Source organism: Rosa chinensis, chromosome 5, assembly GCF_002994745.2.
Source record: "Rosa chinensis cultivar Old Blush chromosome 5, RchiOBHm-V2, whole genome shotgun sequence".
NCBI classification, from domain to species: Eukaryota; Viridiplantae; Streptophyta; class Magnoliopsida; order Rosales; family Rosaceae; genus Rosa; species Rosa chinensis.
Genome location: NC_037092.1, coordinates 3,785,374 through 3,805,485, shown reverse-complemented (window position 1 = coordinate 3,805,485; position 20,112 = coordinate 3,785,374). Strand labels below are relative to the sequence as shown.

The following is a 20,112-nucleotide window of genomic DNA, read 5'->3' as shown; positions in this document are numbered from 1 at the left end:
TATACCCGCACGTTGCCAGGCCTAAACAGCCTCATGCCTTCCACAATTTTTTTTATTTTTAAGGGGCTGTTGTGTTTAGCCGAAGCCAAAAATCTGAATCTACCTCCCATTTGTTTTTTTCTCTCTTTCAAAAGTTCCCAATTTGCTTTTGGCGAAGTGAATGTCTGCTATTACACGTATGGCACGCACCTAATCTGACGGTGTGGAAGTCATAAGTAACATTCATCTCTCATCACTTACCATCAGATATTTGTATGCATGGCATACATGTGTGTATAGTAGTTTTTTTTTTTTGGCAAAATCAAAACTTCTCACTTTACTTTCATTTAGTGAATCGATTACTGAACAATTTTCAAATGTGTTTGATTACTGAACAATTTTCAAATGTGTTTGGTGTCTAATTGCTTATCGAGTAATCTTCATTACACTCCATGATTGATTATTGATGTTTGTCCTATCGATTTTAGAAGTATTCACTAGGAAAACCACCGAATCCAAATAAAAAGGATAGTTTTGAAGTATTGATTGGAGTTTAGTAAGCAAATTGGGCGAGCAATTTAGAACTAGTCATTGTCCTTTTAGATGAACTAAAGCCCCCATAGTTTATCCTATGTGTCAAGACGACATTGGTCGAGAGCATAGAAAGTCAACCCAAGAAAATATAAGGACATTTTCAGCATGGGTGTTCAGACCACTGTGCTCTTGACACGTTCTTAATCTCGTGAATGGTATTCATCCTATCACACCATTTCCAGAGACATCCATGGAAACACCAGACGTGTCCCAGATTGCTTACGTTCCAAACAAAACAACGACTCTTCGTCCAGAAACTTCTTCAAATATATTATAAGTTTTCGAAATCTTATTGATTCAGTATGGTCTACGTCCCAATAAAGAAATTGGACCATGCAATTAAAAAACGAAAGCCACAAAGTATTGTATATGGTGCTTCTTCTATAATGACATTGCTGGTTCTAGTTCTATAATAGTGATAGTGAAGGCTTCGGATCCCGTATCTCAGTATACTCTAATTTATGTGCGCTTTATCGACCAAATTGGCATTAACAAATGTTGTGAAAATTCATGGTCATTATTCAAGGTTTGTTGTGCAACAATTTTTAGATTATCTACCTGAATTGTGTGTATTTCAGGGCAGTCAAGTAGTCAACAGGATCACGTATGTTGCTCTATTTTGAGATACATCTATGTAGAGGCAACTAATTACCCTTTTTGGTATGAGATGTGGGCATTGGTATATAGTATTGTAAATGATGATTCATTAGTAGTAATCCATCTACTAAGCAATCTTGATTACTTAAATTAGTTGTGTACATGTCTCGTTGATACCAAACATGGAGACAATTAGGCTAGATTACGGTGTATGCGTTGATCACAAAATACTAAATATAGTAAATACTCACCAACACCCCCCCCCACCCCACCCCACACACAATTTTTTTAAGAGATCACAAATAATTGAACACAAATAATTGATTGTGTTTTGGTTAGAGGGTTTCTATTAAGACCTCCAAATCTGCTCACTTGACCTCACTCTGTTATGAATTATTAAATGACATATATAACCTACTATAAAATGACTACTAGGGACAATAATTATACCCAAAAAATGGTTATATTTATTTTCTCTAGACTTTCCAATTCAATAATATTAGATTGCATTCTTTATTATTTTCCCTATCTATTTTCATTTTCCAATTTCACTACGTACTCATTAAAGCATTCATATATATGTGTATATATATATATATATATATATTAAGAAATAAAACTATGATTAGATAAAAATGTATGATATGCATATTGAACGCATATTAGTCAGGGAGAACAAAATAAATTGTATTATGCCCTAAATCTAAATCTATCTATTATATTTGTAAAAAGAAGAAGAAGAAAAAAAGCTAGCAAATAAAAATAAATAAAAAATATTTAAATAATTAATCATGAGGTACATAAAATAGAGAAACATTGAGAAAAAATGATTAATATATGATTAATATTTTTTTTTTGAACAGCTAAAAAAGAAAAAGGTAAATAAAAAAAATCACATAATAGTTCATGTTATTTTATTTTTATTAATTTTTAAAACTCAATACCTTATGTTTGATTTTTTTTTTTATTGGATAAGAGATTTATGTTATCTGATTAAGGAATGGAGATGTAATTAAGATTTATAGAGTAATTAAATCATTGAAATGACTAAGTTTTTTTATTATAAAGATCTTAGTTTGTTTGTAAATTAATTATATGAGTGAGGTTATTTGAGGAACTTTAGTGAGGTTTAATGAGTAAATTTAGTATTTGAAAATTTGATAGGAGGTGTAAAAAGCATAGAGGTCAAGTGAGTAAATTTGGAGGTTACAATAGAAAAACTCTTTTAGTTGACTATGTGGTTTCTAACTCGTACGTATTTTTGTGAGTTTGTACGTCTAGTATATATGTAATTAAAACTGAGAGTTGTGAGATGGATTTCACCCTCTTTTAAATTAAAAAAAATAAAATAAATAAACCTTCTTTTAAATTAAAAAAATATACTGAAAAAATAAAATAAAAGATAAAAAAAATCACAAACACTCTATATGTATGTACTTGTATATGAACATAATAATGAGAATCTAGCTTGAGGGTTTGATTATAACAAGAATTTCTAAGAGCAACTCCAATTTTGTATTATAGGGAAGTAAAAATAAAAGGTTTAGCCTCTTTTTCTTCTCCAACTCCAACACATTTCCCATTAAATACAATAGTCTCTAAAATCTCTATAATTATTCCTTAAAATTTTAGAGATTGCAATAATTATAGAGATTGCTGTAAATTTATGAAATTTAGTTTTCTCTTTCCTCACTTTCTCTAAAATAAGGATAGTTATAAGGAATCTGTTGGAGCAAAATAGACTTATTTTCTATAAAATAAAGAAAAATTAAAATATAATGAAATTGTTGGAGTTGTTCTAAAGTCCAAAGAGTAAGAAGGTCATGCAAGCAAATGCATGGTATTGGGTGAAAATTTGTAAGCTGTTGCTTAAAAGTCAAAGGGAAAGATCTTAGTGGATGATTAAAATAAGATTTGACCGTACATCATTTATATCCTTTAGTCTAGAAAGGTGAATGAGACATTTTAAATGTCAATGCCAATGAACATATCTCCACATGAAAATAATGTATGTTTACTTCTAATTAACTACTAGCTAATGAACCATACTAGTGTGAAAAGAAATCAAATTAATTGTGGAGGCAACTTTGAAAAGTTCACACTGCATCATGTAATGCAACACCTCTGCAAATCAAACATTTTGTATAATTATCTAAAATTGATTGCACTAATTGTTTGTTTAAGTTGACTTAACGGATACTACATGCAATTAGAGAAAGTTTAAGTTAACCTCAACGCAAATTCAGCGCATAAAACTCATTCATCATTTTCATAATTAAGTTTAAATAGTCTTGCTCACCTAAAGTACGGTTTTAAAAAACTGTGAAGAACAAGTGAATTTCAATTATATGTATTAAATTTAAATATGAAACTGTAACAATTTAGAACTGTGTATTTATTCTCAGCTATCAGATACACTTCTCCCTCATAGCCTTTAGAAAATTGTCTCTTAGGTGACCAGTTTTGTAAGTTTAATTATTAAGAATCCGATTGAAATAGAGGAGAAAATAAACTCTATTTTAGACTTTTGTTGTCATGAAAGCTTTGTTCTTTGTTAGGAGAGACTTTTAAAGATTGAGCAGAGATATTGTGATACGTCAGATTTCCTGAAGTGGCAAGCTGGTGATCATAACAGTTTAAGTCAGGGAATCAGGACCATCCAAGTGCTTGATCTAGGCAAACTCTTCTGAGACTACAGGGTTTTGTGTCGGTACACGTAATAGGTCAAGCTCGATTCGACGTGATTAAGTTAAATAAACTAAGTTGAATTAAATACCCTAAGAATTTGGCGGAAGCAATAGAGGTTCGTACAGTGGAGATCGTCATCCATGCAGTGCAATGCAAATTGTTTATTTACCCGTAGCTAAATTAACATTGCTTTCTTTTCTAGCTAGTTATAATTTGAGGAGAAACAGGGAGTCAGAGATCATGCACCATGCCGGTGAGCTATGTGGTTTAGGGCCGGCTTCCCTATGAGCTAGTCGAACACTTTCAAGAACTAAGAATAAGAAGAAGTGGTTAGTGTTGATTAATATATTCCGCGGATTATGAAAGTAGTAATAATAATAATAATAATTACATTTTATATCAATATTCAACTTTTAATACAGAAGGCTGTTCGAAAAGGCAATCTGTTGAGAATATATTTATCCCACATGGGAAAAATGAGACTTTGCCTATGAGTTTATAACGGTTTGGGACACTCCATTCATTGCCAATTGGTTTTAGATGTGAACCCAAGATTATTTTATCATGGTATCAGAGCCAGATTATCCCACTTGTGCATGCCTTGCGGCCACACGGGTTCCACATCACCCAAAAAGTTGTCCACGTGTATGACTTGAAAATTCGCCACACGTGTGGGGGTGTGGAATATCTCACATGGGAAAAATGAGACATTGCCTATAAGTTATAACAAAATCTATTAGTAGAGTTTAAGGTATATTTCGCCCAAACTAGCCCTAAGATATGTTTCCAACCTTCGCTAAATCTATTGGCAAACTTATGAAATCCCTTGTTTCTCAGGCTGACGAATCAAATAAATTGAACAATGTTCTTCTTCAGGAAGGTACCAACTGCCAACAATGATAGTTAAGCTAGAAAACTAGTGTGGGATCGGAGGTACGTACTAAGAATATCACTTAATTGTCAGGTTAGAGCTCGTTAATTAGCAGATATTAAATTCAATAGTCATGGACTCATGGCATTCAGCTTAATTATATGTTTGGTTGTGTCTACTGGCTTGTTAATTGGCTTAAAAATACGCTAATTAAATAGCTCGAGGTTTTTCTGCTAAAGAATTAATTAGCTGGGTTCAAGTTTAAGGTAAGATCCCAGTTCAAATTACTTGTACGGTATAGCCCATGGGTAGCTAGAGCTAGGGAATCGAGAGAGAAATATTAGATAATTAGTCATTATCTTTACACTAATTACTACTGTTCTTAGGCCCATTTTGGCCCCGAGGTCTAAGCAGCTTAAGCTGCTTATTCAGTAATTTAAGTTGGATGAGATGTTTGGTAAGACAAGAGGTTATTGATTATAATTCAATCTCCTACTTCCCAATGTTATAATAGAAAATTACACACAAGTGTCATTTTGAAACTTAAATTAATTATAAGGCCACTAAAGTTTTTTTTTGTACACATAAGGCCATTTGTATCTTCATATTATTTCCACCCTGACGATTTTACCCATCGTGGAAGAAAACTAACTCCATCTCTCTCGCCAAAACAAAAAGAAATTCATTCTCTCCTCTCTCTCTCTCTCTCTCTTCCCTCTGCAATCACTGAAAAGTATCAATTTCGGCCACCATCTCTCATCACCATCACCATCAATTGAACCACAACACAAACCCTACCAAAGCCCAGCCACCCCATCACAGATTAAGGCTCCGGCCACCGCACGCAATCCAAAGGTGAGTTGTCGTTGTTCCTCAACTCTAATCGAGCTCCGGTCATCCTTTCAATGCATCGCCACCACCAATGAGTTTAGAGGAAGCCAGACATCTGTCTGAGCCCACCGATCGGACTAGCCATGGTCACCATGCACAAATCACACACCGGTCCGAGCCCAAATTCAAGACTCGCGCCAGATGTTAGAGAATCAACTGGAGCTCCTAGATCCTTTCAACTTCACTGTTGTCTCCCTCCGCCAACTCCAGTCTCCCACAGATCACTGTTGCCGTCGACGGATTCCATTGCTTCTCCTACAGATTGACAACGACGACATCGTCTCCGCCTTCGAAGGCAAGTCCAACCTCTTCTGGCAGTTTCAACCTCGTTCCCATCGCCGGGATCTGAGATTGCATATCTGAGCTTTAGTTTGAATCCGTCGTTTATGGTAAGAGAACTCTCCGATCGGGAGGATCGTAGCAATAAGAAGCTTTGCTTCTTTGTACGGCGTCATTGACGTCCTTGATTCTTCAACCTCAATGAAATCAGAACAATTTTCTTCATTTTTATATTACTACATTTTGAGAAATTGAATCGGATTCAAATCCCTTCCCACCACGACCTTCGTTTCATCATCTCAATTGCCTCTAATAAGACTCCGACGATGTCCTTGAAATTTTTTTATTTTTATTTTTAGGATTGGTGTGTTTTGATATCTTTTCTGTTTTTGTTAAAGATGAATGTTATTCCTCATATGAATTGGATGTGTAATGTGCGAGTAATTACTTGTCTAATCTGACGATTTTTGCATTTGGCATCATTAAATTTTGATATCCAATCAAGAGTGTTGTCTGGCACTTGCACTTATCTTGCATCATTTCAGAAAGAGAGCAAAGAAAGCAGTTTTCAATGTCGGTGAGAGTAGCTTTCGGAGTTGGCGAGAGTAGTTTTTGATTTTGGTGAAAGTAGCTTTATGTTGTAGGTGAGAAGAGTTTTTGATGTTGATAAGTATCTTTTGTTGTTAGTGATAGTAACTTTTGGTGGTGATGATTGTAGCCTTTTGCGGTGGTGATAATAGTTTTTGACGTTTGGGAGAGTTGCTTTTGTTAGCGGTGAAGATAGTTTTTTGCTGTGGTGATAATAGCTTTTTACGTTGGTGAGAGTACATTTTGTTAATGGTGAGAGTAGTTTTTGATACTGGAGTAGCTCTCTAGTGTTAGTGAGAGTAGCTCGCTGGTGTTGGTGACAGTAATTTTTGTTGTTAGTTTGAGTAGCTTTTGGTGTTGGTAAGAGAAGCTTTTGCTATTGGTGAGAGTAGTTTTTTGGTGTTGGTTAGAGTAGTGTTTATTGCTGGTGAGAGTAGCTTTTGGTGTTTGTGACAGTAATTTTTGTTGGTGGGGATAGTAGCTTTTAGTTTTGAGAAGCATAGAATTTTTTGGTAAGGAGTAGCTTTTGTTATCTCGCCGGAGGTTATCAGAAATCTCATCATAGTAGCTTTTGTGGTCGCCGGAGACCTGCCGAAAGTTGGCCGGAGACCCGTCGGAAGTTGGCCGGAGGTCAACCGGAGACCCATCGGAGTTGACTGGAGACCTCGCCGGAGAGGGGAGAGAGACTTTGTACTCTGGTGGCATTTATGTAAATACGTTAGTTTTTAATATCCAAAATATAACACCCTTTTTAATCTAGTGGCTTTATGAGGGAAAAAACTAGGTGGTGAACATTCAAAGATGCACTTATATGTAATTAACCCATGTTATAATTCACAAGTTGCAAAAGTGATGCTTCTAGAGTAAGAGATTTCAGAAGTTGAGATCATTTATTAGCTTTACCTATATTGCCCTCATCTATATTCTAGCCGAACTCAGTTTCCCAACACTCTGCCGATACTGGTTTGAAGATGTACTGAGATTCGATGCCTACAACGTCAGCTTTCTTTTACAGATGCAGCAAAGCCAAGACTAAGCCGAGAAGAGCCGGAAAAGTGTCCGGCATCAAGGAACCGCGACGGAGCAGAGAATTCCCAAAAACGAAAATCATCATATTCTAATCAAATTCAAAAACTAATCACACAGGCATGTAGACCATGATGAGAATATGAGGTTTCATACCACATGCAAGCCAATTGGTGGCCGGAGTTGTCGAAATTCGTTAAAACTGGCCGGAGCAGTCGGACCTTCTCACTGTCGATTCCTCTTTGTCATCCAGTGCATGGACGATCAAAGGCCACAGACATGACGAGTACGAGGAGACGAAGAGGATGGTGCCCGTGCGTCGTCGTGGGGTGGCCGGAGGTGAAAGTTCCAGTCAGACTTCTCTTCTGGGTCGGCTGCCTCCTTTCGGGTCAGAAACTCCAAGTTCCCTCTCTCTTGAGCTTTCTAGGCCAATCTGGTATGTTTCATTTCCTTTTAAAGCTAAATCAACAGACCAGATTGGATTGTGGACGAAATTGACGGCTCAGATTGCGCCACTTGATTTCTATTTCCTTAAATAAACTTTCAAAATCCTAGAACTTTGGAAAGTTACGATAAATGGTCCGGGTATCAGAAAAATTCTCCGAAAATTTCCCAAAACTTCAAAAAGTCACGATAAATGAATGAGTAGAGTATAACTTATAAAGATAATAAATTTTATTATAAAAATCATAAATGTTATTATTTCTAAAAATATATAGAACACCATTTTAACATCATGTCCTTTTTGGTCATTTTCTAAACTCATAGCACTTTTATACTAAATTTTACCAAACACTTAAACACTGCTTTTGTACTCACAACACTTTTAAAAGCACGGTTTACCAAACACCCAGCTTCACAGCTGATTATTTTCACAGCACAGCTAAAGCCGATTTTAAATTAATCACTTCGGGGCCAAACTTGCCCTTAGTCCCGATCTTTATAGGATGGAACCGTCTTTGTAATTAGGAGCTAGCCGTACATAATTGCTCAATCAGTTTCGATGAACTGCTCAAGTCAATGAAGTTGAGAATCTTGAAGTTTTGCCAATTGACAGCAAATAAGTATTTAATTGTGTCTGAGAGTGAGAGTAGAAGATTAAGAAGAAGAAGTACATGCTTTCCTCAGTAATCAATCATTCATAAAGTCAAAACTGTTTTTTGTTTTCTGCACGTTGTAGGGCAAAACCAGACTTTGAAAACAATGTCTGCGCTTTGAACGATGCCCTAATATATGTTTTCTTTTAATTGTTACCTTGAAAAATAGTGTTATATTATATAATCAATATGATTATGTAATGCTCCAACGCCCAACAGTATTCAAAAGTGTGAGCCTTTATTTCTTTGTGTATTCCTGTAAAATTTGGCTTTCTCTGTTGTGCTAATAATGCAATGCAACATGTGACTTCAGCTAGCTTTTCTTCGATGGTCAAAGAGTTTGCTAGCTTGTTTTAATTCGGATAATGCATTTACTCCATCTGATATTAATGAATGATGAATATTTACCTTAAACTTCATAATTTTTATTTTTTATAATTACACTTTCATAATTGGAACTCTTAGTTTTATAAATTACTCTTTAAGGATTATTCTTTTAGTTTTTAGACATTTAAGTTCAAGAGTGAATTGACTCAACCGTTCATCCATTTGTGAGGAAATTATAACATGGTTCCGATTCATGGTACACGTGGTGATCCGGGTTAATGTTATTAGCTCATATGATTTGTAATTATTTATCACTTTACACTACTATAAGCACTTGTTCATAATATTTGTGGATTAACTTTTTGTGTCTCTAAAATATAGTTTAGAAAACAAATAATTTCAAATTTAAATAATATAAAGTGAATATTCGTAAATCACAATAGAAATGAAAAAACATCTTCGCTCGAAAGTGAAGCTAAACCGTCCTCCTTTCATTTTTTCTTCACCAAATATATTAGGCTATCTTATCATAAATGCTTCGACATTTCGGCAAACACCGAACTCCATTATTGCTATCTCCACGTCTTTTGTCTAACGTTAGCAAAAAAAAAAAAAAAATTTCCTGTACGTAATATTGTCCTCTCTGTACTGGTCAACTTAAAAAGAAGATGAAGATTGTCCAAATTTTAGCCAGTAAGTTCAATATTTTGAATCTGTCCTCTATTGCACGAAGTCATTTGAATCATCGGAAACCCAATACTTGGTTAACCCTAATTAGCTAGCTTTCAGCTATGGCTTGATTGAGTTGATTATGATCTAGCAGAAGCCATGCAGTGATACAGAGGAACGCCGTGAAAGTGAAGTTGCAGTAAGGACAGGTCAGCTCTCAGAGGAGGCACGTGGCACAATCACAACGTTGATGACAGCTAATATTATGAATCCGGGAAAGGCGAGGGTGACGCAACCCCACCGGAAAACGATAACCTAAGAATTAACAACCAAGAAATAATAGGTAGTATATGTATATCAGTATATGGCCGGGGTTATAGTTCCAAATAATTACAATAATCACAGAGAGAAAGAGAGGGACTAATAGGACTTGGATACTTGATGACGATAACAAAATTTTCTCAAAGCAAAAGGACACGTAGCCAATTTGATATACGGAGGACGGCACCGAATCCTTTTGACTTCTCCTTTTATACTTTCACCTATTGCTATATATACACCTCCGTCTTCCTTACGGACCCTACATCCTTCCCATTTCTCTCTTCTGGCTCTGAACACTAATCAGTCTTTCTCAGAAGAACAGTAACGTAACAGTGTTATTCACAATGGGAAGAGCACCGTGTTGTGACAAAAACGGCCTGAAAAAAGGTCCATGGACTCCGGAGGAAGATCAGAAGCTCGTTGATTATATCCAGAAACACGGTTATGGCAACTGGAGGACGCTTCCAAAGAATGCAGGTGTGTATTTCATACTTAATTTTCTTTCCTTAGTTGATTATTAATGGGTGTGCATGGTTGAATTTTCTAACCAAATCGATTTCGTTATATAGGACTGCAAAGATGTGGAAAGAGCTGCCGTCTCAGGTGGACCAACTATCTGCGGCCTGATATCAAACGAGGAAGATTTTCTTTTGAAGAGGAGGAGACAATTGTTCAACTGCATAGCATTTTGGGCAACAAGTAAGCCTAGATAGCTACTCTCTTTGATTAATTTCCCATGTTACAATTTGCATGTTTAACATTTTGAATCTAATCATATAATTTATGTATAGGTGGTCTGCTATTGCTGCTCGTTTGCCTGGAAGAACTGACAATGAAATCAAGAACTACTGGAACACCCACATTAGGAAGAGGCTTCTCCGAATGGGAATCGATCCGGTTACTCACAGTCCTCGGCTTGATCTGCTTGACTTCTCTTCCATTCTATACAACTCTTCTCATCATCACCCTCAAGTAAACTTTTCAAGGTTGCTTGGGATGCAACAAATGGGACTCAACCCTGAGCTACTAAGGCTAGCCACGATCCTATCATCTCATAGAGAAAGAAATTCAAACTTCTTCATTCAAAATGACCAGCAGCAGCATCTTTGCAGTCCCCAAAATGATCAAATCCCAGTACAGCTAGTCCAATCTAGCCAGCTCCAAGAACCCTTTCAAGAAAACGTTCCAGTTTGCGCCACATTGAACACCGGTGATATTCCATTTCCTCATGAAGTACAACCACCAACCATTACTGATTTCAGTTCCCAAAATTGCCAAATAAGTGAGTGGCAAAGTAATGGCGAGGCCCCTTCAAATTTTACTGAAAACCAATATGTTCAATTACCAAGCTTGACATATTATGATGGGTCGTCGGATCACCAGATCGTCAGTGATGTTTCACCCGAAACTTCGAATTTGTACTCCTACAACAGCAACAACCAGAATTTCAACTTCACTTCGGTGTTTTCAACGCCTTGCTCAAGCCCAACGCCTTTGAATTCAAACTCGACTACATACTTCAACAGCGGCACAGAGGATGAACGTGAGAGCTACTGTAGCAACATGTTGAAGTTTGACATCCCAAACATTTTGGATGATTTCATTCATGTGTAATTAATCAATGTCAGGATCAAACTGATCCCAATTGATGAAGCATTTTCGCAGTTCATACGTGTAAAATTTAGCAAATAATTATTAGCTCGAGCAATTTTCTTAATCTTACTGTATTCGGAAGCAAGTTCTTGCCCCTTGTTTTTTAATTAAGGAAGGTTTCCATAATTGAGTGTCACTGTACCCTTCAATCTATTTTCCCTTTCACTTAATTAGTATATCCTACAATTTTAAATAAATAAAACTATATATTATTTGTCTATGGAAAGAACGTACTACTCCATTGAGTTCATGTCAATGATTATGCTCTTACAACCTTATACAATAATATGGCACCACAATAATATGGATAAAAATACATAAAATTATTACTATAATAGTTGGCAGTCACAAGAAGTATAACATATTAATAAATCTGTCGCAGTAAAGCGGTTTTTTTTCCCCTCTCCTGCTCTGTTCAGATGGTGGAAACATATAATTTATAAATCTATAAGAGGAAAGAGCAAATCCAAGTGAAATTCTAGAAGCAAAAGAAGGCTCAAAATTGGAGAGATCGAGCTTGGGCCTTGAGTACGGAAAACTTTGTTTCATAGATCCCGACATCGAGTCCGAGGCTCCGGCGGTAGTGCCTGAGGGGGTCGCCGGAGGGACACCTGTCCAGGCCACCTGTATGGCACAGCGGTCGTTTTCACGTACTAAAAAAGTAATGATTTGCATGGGGATTATTTAATGGCGAAGTTTGACTAAAAAGTTAAGTACGTGTCGATGCATGAGCGGTGTAACATTATTATTTTGTGGGGACCACGCAAACCCTAGCTCCCCTCTGCTAGTCTGCTTTTATTGAAAATCATGGCGTGCTTCCTGTGCCGGAGTTGGGGTTTTGTCCCTTTAACGATTTTGCTAATTAAGGAGGGACTTGGGTATTTATTGCGTCAGCATCTGGGACACGTGTAGTCAATAATGCAGAGGGTGGGACCGTACGGTGTTGGAGGTGACGGTTGACCCGGTTAGGTGAGGGTTCTTATCCAGTCGGAGCTTTACAACTTAGAAGTGCAATGGTGCCTAGGCTTTTGACTACCAGTTGGTTCTTCGATCGCTAGCTGTTTATTTGTACAGGAATCCAGGGTGTTATTGCGATAGGGTGATGACAATGAGCTTAAGTAGGCAGATACTGTTTTTTTCAAGCTATTTGACTTAAACAGTCTTATGGATGCAAAATTCCTGTGCAGTGAAAGTAGATTTAATAGTTAGGTTTCAAAATTTGGACCTACTCATTGTTATTTTAGATATAGATAGATAGATCGATATTGAATATATACACGCGACATGACATACCTGATGCAAATTCACTTAATATATATACAGTGGTTATACTTTTATTCTTATTTCGACATTCGTTCCTCTCAAATTTATGATTATACATAGTCTTATATAATGTATGACCTTTTGTTTTGTTAATAATTGAGAACTAATTTGAGTCACACTCTTTACATAAAAGCAAATTTCACAGTAGATGCTCTGGTTAAAATTGGTCACTCTCTACGGAACGAGCAAACTCGGGAGAATCGGTTTCCATCTAATTATGTCTTAAATGCTTCTATGTTTGACCAATTAGGATTAGGTTGCCCCATAGACTCTTGTATGTAGTTCTTTGTTTTTGTCTAAGTCTTTTCTTTAATATATATATATATATATATATATATATATATGTCTCTCTCTGTGAGAACTAAAGTCGTGCTCTTACAATTTGATGCCTTGAAAAATGTAGCCATAAATTCATAGCATTGACTTCATATCTATAGGCTAGGTCGAAATTAGAAATATTTTTTTTGCTTTAATTGGATATATATATATATATGGAACTTTAAAGTCTAAATTGACAATACTAATATGATTTACATTATTCCCATGCAATACCTGATTAGATCAGCTATATATAGATCGATGGACAGCTCATGGCCACCCTCATGGTCATTCAGTTTGAATTTAATCCAAACTTCGAAGCTTGGCTTGGACCTAAAATGAATGAGGTCATCAATCAACAAGAAAACAAATGAAGTGCTGTACCTATTAGGCGGGTTCTATATGTAAATTTCCCCACCAGATCTCCGCTTCACATTGCTGATCATCAGCGAGTCCTATCCTTATTCTGCAATGTCTATGTAATTGGTGGAACACTACTGGAATGTGTTCTCCACACGTCTCTAACTCAACCTTTTACCGATTTCCCTGCACATTAAACTCGTGCTCATATGGACATTAACATGTTTCGCAAGTTCCTCTTCAAGATGAAATGGTAAACAGAGCAGAAGGTTTACCATTTATATACGAAACCCCTAGATAGTTAAGTTTTCATTTCAACAAAATTCCCATCTCGATCACTTCGACAAGCGCGTTTGGTTAACCGAAGCTTGATAAGTTTTGATTCTTGTTCAACAAGACAGAACCAAAAATTTTCGTATATGCTCAGAAACTTGTTTTCATTATTGTAGTTAACCATTCATATACGAAACGTACATCTTATACTCTGGCTCCTCCTCAATCATATGCATGCAAGAATTATGTGCAATCAAATAATTCAACTTATCTAGGAAACCAAGCTAGCTTGCTAGAATTGCCATTCATACGTCCCAAGCTAATGTCAATAAATCGCCAGAGAGATGTACTTCTGCTTCTTCTACTTGCCGATTATTAGAAGCTCTATCACAACGCATTTCATTGATGATTAACATCAAGGTCAAGCCCCTTCATGCATGTAAGCCATACGTCATTTATACGTCAAAGATATTGATTAATATGTATGCGGCCTATATCCATGACACTTGTCTAGAACACCTACGTATATTCGTCTTTAATCAATTGTTCACGATAAATGAAGGATCCCTAAAGTGAATGCTTATGTTCAACTTTGGTGGAATGAGTTTGAATCATTTCATTTGGAAGATTTTTTTTCTTTCGGGTCCCATCTTTGTGGCCATTCCTATCTTTTAAGGCTGTTTTAATGTATTGGTATTTCATTTTCGGCCGTCTGGATTAACTTGTATTTGAGTACTCATACATCTTCGATTATTTAATTTTGCCTTTCTACGCGTAGCTGTAAATTAGCTATATATTGAACCATCAAAGTATAATGGTGAAACTATCAAGTGTAATTACTGGTGTAGGTTATAAGTTATAACCATCAGCTAGGACTGCAAAAGAACAGATTATTACAGTGTATGGAGGTAAAAGGGAATGACGAACAAACGGGTCCAAAATGAAGATAACTTTCAATGTATTCGGTCTTAAAGAAATCTCGTAATTTCAATGTATTCAACCGTCATATAGCTTTATGGAATTTCCAAGCTTAATCTGCTCTTTGCTCTATCATTAACAAGTTTACACTTTACACGATGATAATAACGCTTCGTGTGTGTGTGTATATCCCAATGTTTTCTTTTCCCATGGCATATATACGTGCCTGCCTCTGTGTAAGCAAAAATTATATCATGTAAAGCATTTGAATCGAGCCCATTGACGAGTGTAAAAATGCAGACAATTTCGTGGTATAAAGGGTACGGCTGGTCTTTGACTCGCAACCGACCAGAACACAAAGACAGAGACCCCTTTTAATATACAATTTTCTTTTCTGTTTTTCAATCTAGATCCTCCATCATTTTCTCTCTCGACCGCCCAAAGAAAAAGCTCTTCAAACGTTTTGAATAAGTAAACCCCTAAAGCGGGTTTGTGTCTTTGAGCGCTTGAGTTTTCTTTTCCTTGGTTCTCAAATTTCTTGCATCCTTTCCTTTTTGTTTCTTGCTGCAGTTGAGATGACAATGCACTACTCTATCATTGAGAAAAATTGCACAGAAAGATGGAAATCATGAGGAATCAGCCAAATGGGCTCGTGAGGTATTAATATATTTTCGTCGAGGTGTGACGGCTTCTTTTGACAAAGAATGGTGTTTTGAAGGCTTGCTCATATATGTGGAAGGAGAGACAGATAATGCTTCTGTTGCGCTAGCTTAGACAAGCATTTTATGTGGGGGAAGATATGTAGTAGACGCATTTCTATATAAGGTGTGAATTGAAACCAATACATGCATTGATGTTTCTAGATGTGCGTCTAAGAAAATTAAAGGGTTTAGTTTTTTTTTTTTTTTTTTTGAGTAATGCCACCAGGGCGAAATAATATATTTATCACAAGTCAGAATAGACCGTTACATATCTTTCTGCTGTCATTTAAGGACATAGACAGACAAGAAGCTAGTGGTAGTACCCATAAGTGGTACGTACATATAGTCCTACTCATTATACATTCAGTACCTAGAAATAGCGAATATCCTCCTTCGGTACTACTCCAGAGACGCTAGAGAGACATTGGGTGCACAAAAGTGCTCAAGTTCCTGAAAAACAGAGAATTTATTGTAAAAGACAAGCTAAAACATAGTAAAGACCTAGGGAAAAACCCTAGCCCAAAATAGTAGGCCCAAAGCATCCAAAAGAATAGTCCAAACTTCAGAGTCCATCAAGCTGGTCTGTCCCCAATCCATCACCCTCAATGACATTTCGTATGTCACACGCCCAGCTCTCCTGACGACATGGCGTATGCCACAAGCACAGCAGCACAATTCGACCCGCTCTGCCACGATCCGTGCTACTACAATCTACGCCACCGCAGTCACTCACCACTGCGACCCAAACCGTCACATCTCACGTCACCTATGGCTCATGGCTGAATCACACCGCCACAACTCACGCCGTCCGGAATCCCACTGGTCATGATCATCACACCCCCACTGCTGGTTGAGATGCGGCAAGAAAACAAGCCAAACCGTCTGGAAAAATCCAAAGCGCAACCATCCATGAACAAACCTCAGACCAAATCGAATCGAATACCCGTTCGGCAACAACCCCAGACAACGGCGAGGCCGGAGCCAACACCTGTCGGGGAGCCGCCGGACGAGATTGAATAGTGAAACTGAAAAGGGTATTAGGGTTTCTCTCTGTTTTTTTTAATAGATGATATCATATTGTGAGAGATATCTAATTAAGGGTTTAGCTTTAATAGAGAGGAAAAAAATATATTGCTGCCAAGTTAAATAGAAGGATCACTACTGTAGAAATCAAAGAAACATCTTCACTTTTTTTTTTGGAGGGAGGTTACCCTCTTCTCAATATACAATTATTATTGAGACTTATTAAGAAATGAGTTACAGAACCAGGGTACAAGACACCAATCTTGTCCTCACTCAAAACGTCTTGAATAATATCAGGAATTTCGTCTAACCATATATACTCTACACCATTTCTTCTAGCAAGATGTGCTAGTCTATGAGCCACACCATTTACTTCTCGACGTACCTATGTGTCAATAAGTATGCATAAGCTTTGATATCCTCCACAATTTGCATGTCCAATTAGTTAAGTGTCAACACCATCCCTATGGACAGCAGCCACCAAAGAAGCATTATGACATTCAATATCAATGTTGCTCCACCTATTATATATCTTAGCCCAGGACAATCCTTCCCTTGCTTCACACATTCAAATCAACATCTTCACTTTGTCATACTTAAAGTGTTCAATTTGAGAATGCTGTTTGGAAATTTATAATGGATGCATCTCATCATCTTCTTGAATGCTGAGATGCATGAATAGGTGAAATTGATACCAAGTTTTCTTCTTCAGCATGTTCTTCCTTCGATTTATAAGATTTGGTAAATGGAACATCAATTCGTCTTGTCAAAATCGAATTAATACTCCATAGATAATACTATTTCAGTCAAAGAAATTATTGAGCTTGGGATATTTATGAAAGGGAAATCAAGTCTGTTTCAAAATTTCACCGATAACGTCAACTAAAGCGATTGGTTTTGTGAAGAAATCGACTTTTACTTCATGCATGTATACATCCTTCTTATTAAAGTACCAAAACAAGGATCGAATACTTCTGTTTTAATGTACAGAAGTCTGAACATTAATTATAGTTTGGACGATATACTTGACTTCTATACCACTAACATTAGGCTTAATTGGATTACAGCTAGAAATTTGAAGACTGAAAGGGATCCTTAACCCAGAATTGCATCAACAATTCGATCCAATAATACCAACATGTAACATTATTCAGCCCCGTAGCTAGCATTTTGGAAATGGCGCAGCGACGTCGTAGGCGGTTGAAGGGTTGACGGGGTAGCACAAGTGGAGTCGTGTGAGCTTAATTGGAATTTAACTAAATGGAAGAAGTGGATTTACCGTCATTAATTAGTCACTATAATGAATATTGGTAAGTTTTTTCTTTTTTCCCTTTTTTTTTTTTTTTTGAGAAGATTTTTCCCCTATATGTTTCAGTTTTATTACTTGCAACACGTTTTGGAAAACATATTTTAATAATGGTGAGATTATGAAATTAAAACATTGAACTAAAGTGGTTTTGGAATGGTTTGACAGCTTTGATCGTGTTGGTGGCACGCCGAAATATGTCAAACTTTGTCAATAATATTTTTTTAATGAAATCTTCTATAGCATAATCTCACCATTGGTAATGCATGATTTTTAGGAGATGCTTCAAGTGACGGATTGCAAATATATCTATCCAATTTTTTTTTTTTTTACAAATTTTCTGGTTTTCCAATTTTGTAAAATCGTGTAAAAAAATCAGGTCTAGATTTTTGAGTTCTTTCAATTCTAGAATTCCTTAAAAATCTTGATTTGACAGTGAAAAAGATTTTGTGAGAAAATAGGAATATGATACTTTGTCGAAAAAACTGTGGACTGTTTTTGGTGAAAAAAATCATTTTCTCGTACTTTATTTTTTTTTTTTGTGTTTCTAAGTATACCTAGCAAAAATCTAAGTACACCCAACAACTTCTTTTAAATTAAAAATATATAAATAAATTTGACTAATTTCCCATTATGGCCCCATCGCTAAACATTTACCCATAATTTTTTTTTTCCAATATCTTATACCTAGGAAAACATCATGTCATAAACTGTTCTAGGTTGTTTTGCGTGGGGAGAGAAGTATGTCGGTTTTGTCACTGCCACTGTGAGCAGCCGAGCACAGTGAAATGGGGTCAATGGTGTTCTTCTTTTCCACTTGTCCACAGCCACCAAGACGATCCCAATTCTTAACAACCTCATTTCCAAGTATTGTGCTTAAAGCTCAAATTTGATCAACAAAAATGAAACCCAGAATCAATACAATTCTGGGTAGTTAGTTTCTTCTTCTCTATACGGGCTACTAATATTCATTGAATATTAGATCTTGATTTTGGATAGGGACAACAAATCAATTCCATGAGATGAGGCTTATTAAATAGGAGTAAAACAAGTGCAGTACTGCAGAGTAACTGATTTCCACATTTCTTAACTCTTGAAAAAGTTCTTTTGCTTTAATTTTAAATTAATTGAAAATCAGTTTAACCAAAAACAATTAGCATGTAGAATTGCTCCAGTCCCCCATTCCTACCAGAATCATGTATCTCGAAACCCATAATTGGTATGGGTTTTAACTGATCAGAAGATAAAGATGTTGCTGGATGTGTTTTTGAGGACATTATTTTAAAAGGTGAGGGTATTTTCGGAAATTTTGCTGGGTTAAACTAAATATTATTCAATACAAATAATTAGCTAGGTACACTTAGAATTTTGTTGGGTACATTTAGAAAAGCAACAGGATTGGAAAAGCAACAGATAACTGTGTGCTTAATTAGCCTCGCTTACATAGGCACCGATACCATACTTTACTATTCCAAAATAGACAATTGTTTGTAAATCCGACAAACCTAAGTTATCAGTTTGGTGAACAAATTCTACTATCGTTGGTGGACTCTTTGAGCTTTTAAACGAAACATAAAAACCATATCAATTAATAAAAGAATTTCCAACAGTTTTTTGATTTTTTTTTTGGGTTATTATCACAAATGGTACCTGAACTATACATCAATCTTATAGATAGTACCTGAACTTTAATTTTGATCACAACCAGTACCCGAACTTTTCGATTTCATTTTAAATGGTACCTAGAGCCACCTCCGGTCACTATTCCGACTAAAAACGGCATGGGAGGCCATTATAGTGATGATTTTTGATGATTTCGAGGGTTGCAATCATATATAGTGATGATTTTTTGGTAATAGACTTGCCTTGAACTTGTTTTTTTGTTTTTTGTTTTCTTAGATTTGGTCGGAATAGTGACAGAAGGCGGCCTTAGATACCATTTAAAATGAAATCGAAAAGTTCAGGTATTGGTTGTGATCAAAATTGAAGTTCAGGTACCATTGATAAAATAGATGATACGTTCAGGTACCATTTGTGATAATAACCCTTCTTTTTTTTTGTCTCTAATTAAAAAGAAGTACTGATCAAGAGCTTGGATTATGCAGGTGTCCTTCAGCTCCTTCCTTTATTTGTCAACCCATGCTTGATGACATTGATGGCTTTGCTAGGCCAAGGGTGTTCAGATAAGTTGAGGCTATTTAGTTGTTAGTTTTTGTTTTCCTGTTCTGGGTCTTGGACCCCCATTGTACCATTAAAAAAAAAAAAAAAACTTCACTATTGAGCAAGTTGTCCAAGATTTTAATTATTTTT

The 20,112-nt window shown here is 36.2% G+C and overlaps 1 protein-coding gene across 1 annotated transcript; it reads left to right on the top strand.

Moving 5' to 3' along the window:
* The first annotated feature begins 10,186 nt into the window (after positions 1-10,186).
* LOC112165555 (transcription factor MYB102) lies at positions 10,187-11,706 on the top strand. The gene is made up of 3 exons (XM_024302107.2): positions 10,187-10,404; positions 10,497-10,626; positions 10,719-11,706. Exons 1-3 carry the CDS (start codon positions 10,272-10,274, stop codon positions 11,539-11,541), a joined length of 1,086 nt encoding a protein of 361 aa, XP_024157875.1. The 5' UTR covers positions 10,187-10,271; the 3' UTR covers positions 11,542-11,706.
* The last annotated feature ends 8,406 nt before the right edge of the window (positions 11,707-20,112 follow it).

Excerpts from the sequence above, each read along its gene's own strand:
- LOC112165555 (XM_024302107.2), top strand. The coding sequence starts at position 10,272 with ATGGGAAGAGCACCGTGTTGTGACAAAAACGGCCTGAAAAAAGGTCCA. Across the intron at positions 10,405-10,496 it reads GACGCTTCCAAAGAATGCAG|GACTGCAAAGATGTGGAAAG; the intron begins GTGTGTATTTCA and ends TTCGTTATATAG. Across the intron at positions 10,627-10,718 it reads CATAGCATTTTGGGCAACAA|GTGGTCTGCTATTGCTGCTC; the intron begins GTAAGCCTAGAT and ends ATTTATGTATAG.